At 39.5% G+C, this 10,567-nt stretch overlaps 2 protein-coding genes across 2 annotated transcripts; both read right to left on the reverse strand.

Annotated features, from left to right (window-relative positions):
- Positions 1-1,080: 1,080 nt before the first annotated feature.
- Positions 1,081-2,914, reverse strand: LOC148197939 (putative disease resistance protein At1g59780). The gene has a single exon (XM_088116272.1). It carries the CDS (start codon positions 2,912-2,914, stop codon positions 1,481-1,483), a length of 1,434 nt encoding a protein of 477 aa, XP_087972398.1. The 3' UTR covers positions 1,081-1,480.
- LOC124845130 (putative disease resistance protein RGA3) lies at positions 2,904-9,394 on the reverse strand. The gene is made up of 2 exons (XM_047322179.2): positions 8,598-9,394; positions 2,904-3,464 (listed from the first exon to the last, which is right to left on the reverse strand). Exons 1-2 carry the CDS (start codon positions 9,288-9,290, stop codon positions 2,904-2,906), a joined length of 1,254 nt encoding a protein of 417 aa, XP_047178135.2. The 5' UTR covers positions 9,291-9,394.
- Positions 9,395-10,567: the final 1,173 nt, after the last annotated feature.

A 10,567-nucleotide genomic window follows, 5' to 3' on the forward strand; every position in this document is an offset into this window, starting at 1 on the left:
TTAACTTTAGGTCAAAGGTCGAGTCGAGTGGACCCAAATTAATGGTCTAACTGAGTGGGTCTAGGTCACAAGTTCGAGCCAAATTAGCCTGAATCGAAGGTGAAGTTGAATAAACCAGAGCTAGAGAGAGCCAAGTTGACCCTGACCAGAGGTTGAACTAGGTCAGCTCGAAAGTTGAGTTGAGTCAACCTCAAGCCAAAGGTTGAGTTGAGTCTCACCTAACCAAAGATTGAGTCAAGTGGGTTTGGGTCAAAGGTTGAGACTGGTCAATCCAGACCAAAGGTCAACTTGTGTCAACTCAGGCTGTAGGTTAACTCAGTCTAGATCATATATCGACACAAATCGGCCTAGACCCAAGTTGACTTTAGTAAGCTTTGGCTAATATTGAAGTGGGATGACCCAAACCCAAATTAAGTTGAATAAATCTGACCTAAGTCAACGAAGTAACGTGAGTTTAAATCGAGTCAAATTGACTCGTTCTATTACTATAGATTGATATTTGATCTAATTAAAAAAATATTCAATTTAGATGAACCTATATTCAAATTTAAATTGGATTGGAAAAAACCAAATCTAATAAGAATAGATCTAAATTATAAATCCAATCTATTCATCTCAAATGTGGATTTTAAAAAATTGAAATTCATTACCACCCTTATCTCACAGCTCTGACTAAAACACATACACATAATAAAAATAGAAATTGTGCTGTACCCCTATAAATTCTGGGTGTTTGGAACGGTTGGTTTTTAAATTGTTAACCTTATGAAAATATTACAACAGTAAACCTGAATCCCTATCCTTTGTAATGTATGGAACGCTTCTGAATGGATGGGCCATGGAATAGCGTTAATTCAGCAGACTGTGCATGATGAGCAGCGGAACTAAAATGGATGAATTCTGAATTAGTTATAGAAAATTGGTCTTAATGTCAATGTAATGCAATTCATAAATATGTAGTTCAGAAGCAGAGCTGGTTTTTATTTATGTAGTTGGAGAGAGGCTGATGATAATTAACTAAACCAAAGCATCACAAAGGAGATGCAGAAAAACTGATTAAGAATAAAAGATATCGAGAGATGAAATTTAAAAATCAAAAGGAAATGGATTTAGCTCAAAGTAGTGGATAGCTTACAGTTGCACCTAAGGGTTCAGGTCTCTGTGCTGCTGATATCTGTCATAAGGGGAATTTAAATACAATAATGTTTTCTTTCACAAATATATTGAAATTAAAATACCTACTAATAACGGCTTTTACAAATATGAACTATTATTTTATAAAGTCATTGGTGTAAAGTATCCACCAGTTCCATAGAGGAATAATCTCCATTGGAGAACCTAGTTGGTCACTTTTAGTGGAATATTTCCTACCAACCATGTTTTTTCTTCCACAAGACTTGAACTTGGGATATCGTTTAAGGGGATAGTAAACAGTTAATTTCTCTTCCTCCATACTGTTTTGTTGTCTCTAAACATGATCTTAATTCTGCAAATCCTGCAATTTCAATCGAATCTTCTTCTGCATTTGGAAGAGGAGTTTCCCTTCTCTTGTTTCTCCAATGGAAAGGTGTTTGATGTGAGCAATGAAAGACCAGTACTCACCAGATTGTGGTTCACATTTTCGACACAATTCAGAACAGCCATCTATGGTCAAATCTTCAAGGGCACTGAGGCGATGCATGTCACTCGGGAGATACAACAGCTGAGGACAGTTAACAATATGGAGCATCTTAAGATGAGTCATTGCTGTAAGCCACTCAGGAAGCATCTCAAGACTATACAAATTTGAAATAAACAACGTCTGCAAAGTTTCTGCAGCTCCTTGAATCCATTGAGGCAATGTCTGTTGCCTTGGACATTCCTCAATATGCAGAAACTTCATCCTCAATCTCGCGATGGGGTTTTCACAGTTCAAGGACAGATTTAGCATCTCACACCTTATGACAAATAGAACCTCCAGTTTAGAGAGAATATGAAATGGAAAGGACTCTAGACGCCTACATGATTGAACAATCAAAACTTCAAGGGATTTGAGTTGTTGTGCCCCTCGGAACAGAAACATCAAATTGTCACAAAATTCAAAACTCAAAATATTAAGATTGATCAAGCTTGCAAATTCATCCTCTGACAGAATAGACTGTTTTGTGGTGATAAAAAATTTTCGAAGGCTGATTAACATCCCGAATCCTTTAGGCAATGTTTCAAGCTCCACACATCCTCTCAAAGTCAAAACTTGCAAATTTTGGAGTTTGCATATGGATTGAGGAAGTCTTTTTATTCTTCGGTTATTTTCAAGACTGAGAGCTCGCAGATGCTCCAGTTTAGCAATTGAATTGGGAAATGTCTCAAAAGAGGAATCACTTAAATCTAAAATACGCAAGAATTTGTATCTTGTTATCCATGCATCCAAAAGAGCTACACTGTCAACACCAACTCCATCTGTCGGAAATAATATGGTTCTCACTCTACTGGACTTGGGAAACAAAGCATCCCTTAGTGAATCATTTTCAACAACTGATAAATGCCTTACTTGCTCGGGTATATTCCGGGTGCCTGAGTCTACCACAAGAATCTCTTCTTTTGCAACATACTGGGCAAGATCATGTACCAAATCATGCACTTTGAAATAGTAAATGTTGCCAAAGTCCTCAAAATCCTCAAGAAATGATCTCGAATGTAACTCGTCTATATACAGTCTTGCAGCATTCTCTAGCTTTTGACTTCCAACCTCAGATCGAAGTAACCCGAGTGACATCCAAAGATTAACAACTTCAGCACCAGTAAAGCCATAATCTTTTGGGTAAAGAGAAAAGAAAGCAAAACAGTGCCTCAAATAGGAAGGCATTTGGTCATAACTCAACTTAAGAGCAGGTAAAATGTCATCTTTTTCTTGTTTTAAGTTCCTAGATGCCATGGTCTCTTACAAATTCCCACCTTTCTAAATTAAAATTTAAGAACAGAGAACTTCCTAAAGTTCGCACGGCTAGTGGCACCCCTCTACATTTTTTCACAATTTCTTTTCCAATCTCTACTAGATTTGAATATTTTTTTTCTTCGCCTTCCTTAAATGCCCATTTGTTAAACAGAGCATAACAATTCTCCAGTGAAAGACCTTCCAAAACGTACGAGGGAACAGTTCCCATCATTGAAGCAATTGAGTTACTACGTGTTGTCACCAAGATTTTGCTTCCTACTGCACCCACTTTAATTAAATCTTTCAACTGTGTCCATTTTTCACGATTATCATTCCATACGTCATCCAATACTAGCAAATATTTCTGACCAGAAAGCCTGTGTCTAAGACGACTTTGTAGCTGCTCAATATCAAAGTTTTTGATGTTTTCTTGGTGAGCATGAGCAATAGTTGGAGCTGAAGCAGAAGCAGAGTTGATGATTTTAATAAGTACCTGCCTTATGTCAAAGTCATCAGAGATACACACCCACATTGAAAGAATCATTGGGCCCTTACAGTACTCTAATCCTATTGACTGTGCACAAGGTGAGGGTAGCCCAAGTACTACTGCAGAAGCTGAACACGGCCCAACCAATACTCCAGAGGCTTCTATTGATCGACCTAAGAGGATTGTGCGTCAGCCAATTTATCTTAGGGATTTTGTTACTAAGTGACGTGTCTCCCTTTTAGGAGAAACCGTTATACCATGTGAAGGAATATTAGCTGTAAGGAGTAGTGCTTATATAAAGCACCTTTCTGTTATGTTGGGAAAAAAAAAAAGAATTATTACGTGTCTCTTCTGAATTTCTCCTTCTCTGTCCTGTATTCTTCCAGATTATTCTATTCTCTGTTTTTTCCCCTTATAATTGGTGCTTTCGTTGAGTCTTACTTCCTCCATCCATGGCCGACTCACCTGACCCATTCACCTCCCTTGACCGCAAATTAGAACAAATATTACTAGCCCAAGCCAATTTTTCCAACACCCTCATGGACATTGACAATCGTACATCCCACCTTGAGAACCAACTCTCACTCAACCCTAAACCTCTCAATACCCCTTACCGATCGATGAAAATGGACCTTCCGCCCTTTGATGGAACGGATTCCCTTGGTTGGATCTTCAAAGCCAATCAGTTCTTCGCCTTCCACCAAACTCCCCTGGAACAACGCATTCAGCTCGCTTCCTTTTCTCTTGAAGGAAAAGCCCTTTCCTGGTTTCAGTGGATGCACAACAACGGGTTACTCACCTCGTGGGACTCTTTCCTCCGAGCGCTCGAACTCCGATTTGCTCCGTCAAAATTTGACGATCCTATCGCAACCCTGTGCAAGCTTTCTCAAACACACTCATTGCAAGACTACCTCTCTGAGTTTGAGAAACTCTCTAATAGGATCTCTGGTTACCCCACCAGCTTTTATCTGAGTTGTTTTATCTCGGGCCTCAAACCCCACCTTCGTCGAGAGGTCACGGTCCTCCAACCGTCAGACCTGAACCAAGCTATTGCGTTTGCCAAGCTGCATGAGGACAAACACTCTAGCAACCCCCCATTCAATCGTTTTTCCCGTCCATCTCCATCAACCAACACACCACCACTTACCTCCCCAAAACCACTACCACCACTCTTACCCACACCCCCCAATAAACTACCCATCAAAAGATTAACAGAGACAGAAATGCAGGCAAGGAGAGAGAAGAATTTATGCTACAACTGCGATGAACAGTATACGCGTGGGCATCGTTGTAAGTCTCAATTTCTCCTTCTAGTCTCAACCGAACCAGACGATGACCCAGATACACCAACAGACTCGGATCCACGGGTTATAGATGACCCTTCTCCTGAATCAGGCCTCATTAGTCTACATGCACTCTCGGGTCAATGGGCTCCTCGCACCCTACGTCTGACGGGATCCATTAACGGGTACAAAGTCCAAGTTTTGGTGGATAGTGGAGCTACACACAATTTCATACAAAGTAGGGTGGCTCATTTCCTTCAGCTCCAGAATGAGCCCACTTCGACTCCTTTGAGAGTAATGGTCGGTAACGGTGATTTTCTCCCCTGCTCAACTTTTTGTCCCAAGGCCCAACTTCATTTGGCCTCTTTAAAATTCTCCATTGATTTGTATCCATTAGAATTGTCTGGTACTGACATTGTATTAGGGGTTCATTGGTTGACTCAAGTAAGCCCATTTGTGATGGACTACAATGGCCCTTTTATGAGATTCATGTGGGAAGGTCAATTAGTGGAACTGAAAGGAGAAACCGGCCCAACTCCGAGCCCAATTTCTGTCCACCAATTACGGAGACTGCAACAAACAAATAGTATTGAGGCTCTTTTCCAACTCACACTCGAGCCTACATACTCATCATCCTTCCACTCTTACTCTGCCACCACAACCACACCCCATCCTTCCCCCGCCACCACTATTACACATACTCCCACCTCTGATCACCCCCACCTTCAAGCCCTCCTCCACAAATACTCCTCTCTTTTTCAACCACCAACTACCTTACCACCCTCAAGACCCACAGATCACCGTATTACATTACAGCCAAATACTTCACCAATTTTAGTACGACCTTACCGTTATCCCCACTTCCAAAAGCACGAAATTGAACAGCAAGTGCAACGGATGCTTGACTCAGGCTTTATTAAGCCTAGTACGAGTCCTTTTTCTTCCCCAGTTATCCTTGTCAAGAAGAAAGATGGGACTTGGCGTTTTTGCGTTGACTACCGCGCCCTCAATGCCGCCACTGTGAAGGACAAATTTCCAATTCCAACCATTGATGAGTTATTGGATGAGCTGGGTAGTGCCGCTTGGTTTTCTAAGTTGGATCTATTTTCAGGTTTCCACCAAATCTTGATGCTTCCCAGCGATTGTGAGAAAACTGCCTTCCGCACACATAACGGCCATTTCGAATTCCGAGTCATGCCATTTGGGTTGTGCAATGCCCCTTCTACATTTCAGGCCACCATGAATGACCTCTTTCGCCCACATCTTCGTCAATTCATCATTGTATTCTTTGACGACATCCTCGTCTATAGCCCAACACTGGATTTACACATTTCCCATCTGGAGTGTACTTTTCAATTGCTAGTGCAGAATAGCTTTCACCTTAAAGGGGAGAAATGTTCAATCGGAAAGGAGTCCATACATTACCTGGGCCACATAGTTTCTAATAAGGGCGTGCAGCCAGACCCTAGTAAGATCCAAGCTGTTCTTGATTGGCCAACACCCACGTCAGTCAAGTCTCTTCGGGGCTTCTTGGGTTTGACTGGATTCTATCGTCGCTTCGTGAAGGGTTATGCCTCCATCGCTAGTGCTCTCACCGACCTCCTCAAACGTGACAATTTTTCTTGGCAAGATAGTGCCTCACAGGCCTTCCAACATCTGAAAGAGGCACTAACGAATGCTCCTGTTTTGTCACTGCCCCGTTTTGATCACACGTTCCTAGTTCAAACCGATGCCTCCGGGTCAGGCATGGGGGCTGTTCTCTCTCAAAACGGACATCCCATCGCATATTTTAGTAAACAGTTTTGCCCGAAGCTGCAAAACTCATCCACCTATATTAGGGAACTATGTGCAATTACCTCAGCCGTACAAAAGTGGCGGCAGTACTTACTTGGTCGAAGATTCATTATCCAAACAGACCAAAAATCAATCAAAGAGTTGTTATCCCAAACTGTTCTTACTCCAGATCAACAACATTACCTCTCCAAGTTGTTGGGCTACGACTTTGAGATACAATATCGGCCAGGGAAGTCTAATTCAGCAGCAGATGCTTTATCCAGACTTTCACAACCACAACAGGAGCACTGCCTTCTCATTTTATCCATCCCTCAATTGGATTTTCTATCTGATCTGAAGCAGTATTTGTCCACCAATGCTGACTTCCTTTCACTAAAGGAGGGAATCACAAAAAATCCTGTTAACTTTCCTCTATATTCTTTGAGAAATGGGTTAATCCTGTTCAAACAACGCATCTGGATTCCTTCATCATGCCCTTTCATCCCCACTATCTTACATGAGTACCATTCTACACCTTTGGCAGGACACCCTGGAGTAACACGCACCTTTGGGAAGTTAGCAGCTAATTTCTTTTGGGCCAAAATGCGTCAAGACGTTCACACATTTGTCACCCAATGTGAAATTTGTCAACAAACTAAGATTACAGCTCAAAAACCTGCAGGACTACTTCAACCAATTCCCCCACCTACCAAATGTTGGGAGGATTTATCCCTGGATTTCATTGTGGGCCTTCCTCCATACCAAAGTAATTCTACAATATTGGTTGTTGTAGACAGGTTCTCAAAGGCTGCACACTTTGGCATGTTACCCAGGTCTTTCTCAGCTTCCAAAGTGGCTGACTTATTCATACACATGATCTGCAAATTGCACGGCCTTCCTAAGAGCTTAATTTCTGATCGAGACCCTGTGTTTCTTAGCCAGTTTTGGCGAGAGCTTTTTCGCTTAAGTGGTACCAAATTACGGATGTCCACAGCTTACCATCCTCAATCCGATGGCCAAACTGAGGTGGTTAACAAGGTACTGCAACAATATCTTCGTTGCTTCGTTCATCACAAGCCTTCATTGTGGGGCAAATTTCTTCCATGGGCCGAATGGTGCTTCAACACTACTATCAACGCTTCCATCAAGATGACCCCATTTGAAGTCGTGTATGGCCATCCCCCACCATCTATTCCCCAAGGTCTTTCTCCTGACACTTCAAACGCTGCTGTTCAGTTTGAATTGCAATCTAGAGCTGACATCATCCGTAAACTCCACAACAACCTCCAAAAAGCACAAGCAGATATTAAGCGATGGGCAGACAACAACCGTCGCGATCTTCAATTCCAACCTGGAGACTGGGTTTATGTTCGTCTTCGCCCGCATCGTCAGGTTTCAGTTGCTGGTCATTACCAAGGCAAGTTACAGAAACGATTTTTTGGTCCCTTCCAGGTCTTGGAACGGATTGGACAAGTTGCTTACAAATTAGAGCTCCCTTCAAATGCCAAAATCCACAATGTCTTTCACGTCAGCTTTCTCAAACTACACAAAGGAAATCCCCCAACAACATCTTCAAAACTTCCTTTGGAATTCAATGATAATCAGCCCATATTGGAACCCATAGCTATTCTGAACACTAAGCCAGATTCTGACTTAGTCTTGGTGCAATGGAGAGGTCTTCCACCAGAAGATGCTACGTGGGAACCATGGGGAGTTATGAAAGAGCAATTCCACCTTGAGGACAAGGTGCTTCTCCATCCGGAGGGAGATGAAAGAATCATTGGGCCCTTACAGTACTCTAATCCTATTGACTGTGCACAAGGTGAGGGTAGCCCAAGTACTACTGCAGAAGCTGAACACGGCCCAACCAATACTCCAGAGGCTTCTATTGATCGACCTAAGAGGGTTGTGCGTCAGTCAATTTATCTTAGGGATTTTGTTACTAAGTGACGTGTCTCCCTTTTAGGAGAAACCGTTATACCATGTGAAGGAATATTAGCTGTAAGGAGTAGTGCTTATATAAAGCACCTTTCTGTTATGTTGGGAAAAAAAAAAAGAATTATTACGTGTCTCTTCTGAATTTCTCCTTCTCTGTCCTGTATTCTTCCAGATTATTCTATTCTCTGTTTTTTCCCCTTACACACATCTTCAACTGGAAAAGATCATCTATTCTGTTATCATTGAACACCAACTTTGCAAGTGTGGTCTTTCCCAACCCTCCAATACCCACTATGGGAATAACACAAACACTTTGATCTCCATAACCATCACCATTAGGGTGAGGTTGCATCAAAAGCTTGATAATTTCTTCCCTATCACTCTCCCTTCCAATCACCCCCGAAGCATCAACATGGGAATAAGTCATTTCTCTCCTTTGGACAAGTCTGTTGTCAACATCAATTCTCTCAAGACCAAACTTGTTCCCATCAACTGCTATCTTATCCAATCTACGCCTAACATGTTTTATTTGATGAGCCATCCTAAAGCGAAAGACAAGAGAATTAGATAAAGAAAAGAAGTGATCTACCTTCATCCTAGTGTTGCCTGAAGCTTTGAGAACTTGCTTTCTCAGGTTTTGGCAGTCAAGTCCATCTAACACATCTTCAGCATCGAAGCAGACGTTTCGAATCTGCCTGAGCCATTCCCGCAAGCCATGATTTTGTTCCTTCTTCTCCTCAGCATCTAACAGCACACCTTTAACTATTGATAAGGTGTCTTTGATCCCTTGAAGATCGTCATACACACCATAGGCTCGAGAAGCTTCTTCGTAAACATAAGAAGCTAGCTTGCTTAGCAACGATTCAGTAATATCAAAGACAAAACACTCGGCCATGATCTTCCGGAAGTGCTAAAACAGAGTTGTGTTAAGTTAGAGGTGTCGTCAATCTCAGTCCTCCTCCTCCTTAAGAAATGTACACTTGTTTTAAGAAATGTCAAATGCACAGGGAAATACATAATTGTTTTGGGGAATCAAATATTTTCTTCAGATAAATAATCAATTTATTTTATTTTTATGAGTGCAAATAGGTGATAATTTATTTTTAAGATAGAAAAAAAAAGTTTTAGTACATATACTATTTTTATATAATTTTAATATTTAAAGACTAAAATTTTTTAGAATCAATTTAACACTAAGTCATAAAATTTATTTATGAAGGTTTAATTAGTATTTTGTTCTTTAATATTTATGAAATTTATTCAATGTGATTATATAATACTTTTTGTTCTTAATTTATTCTTCATTTTATTTAAAAAGATTCAATGTTCCTTCTATTAAATTATGTTAAAAATAGATTTTATAAATATTCATAAAACAAGGAGAATGAAGAGGGGTTGAATCGGTTCATTTCTAAAATTTGGTTCTTTTTATTTTTTAAAACAGTTTCAAAAAATTTCTTTAATTAATTAACAAGATATATAAATGATACTCAATTAAGGTATCTTAACAATTATCAAGATAAAAAAAATTAAAAAAAAAAACGGCACAACACAAATACTTTTTACAGTGATTCGATTCTACATGAATCTATATCTAATTATCTAACAATTTTAGCTAGATTTTCATTAATAATATTAAGAGTTAAAATTACAGGTATATAACTTACACTCTAGATATACAAAGAATTTGAAAAACCTTCCAGATTTACAAACAATATCACCAAGGTGGAAAGAATACAAAAGAAAGAATTACATAAAAAAACACAAGAAAGAAGTAACCTAGTTTGTGAAGGTATTACAATTTCACATGATAAGAGTTTTCAATAATGCTTGATCTTACTCTTTTTTTGATGAACAAAATTGTTAATCGCTAAAAATATTATCTCCACATTCTCATGAGTTTTTATAATATGAAAAGAACTTATTTTAAAAAAATGATACATCTTTTTAAAGAAAAAAAGAGAGAATGTCCATATTAATTGATTATGTAAGTAATTTAATCAATTAATATAGAGACAAAAGCAACGTTTTAGTTTTACTAAGTTAATTGATTATCTCCGGAATTGATCAATTAATATAGAGAACAAAACAACTTTTCAGTTTTACATTAACATTAATCGGTTATATTATTAATGTAATAAGATATATAATTTTTCTTTCTTAACTCAGTCT

This window comes from Vigna umbellata, chromosome 5 (assembly GCF_029865625.1).
Source record: "Vigna umbellata cultivar VRB3 chromosome 5, Vumbellata_1.0, whole genome shotgun sequence".
Classification (NCBI taxonomy): Eukaryota; Viridiplantae; Streptophyta; class Magnoliopsida; order Fabales; family Fabaceae; genus Vigna; species Vigna umbellata.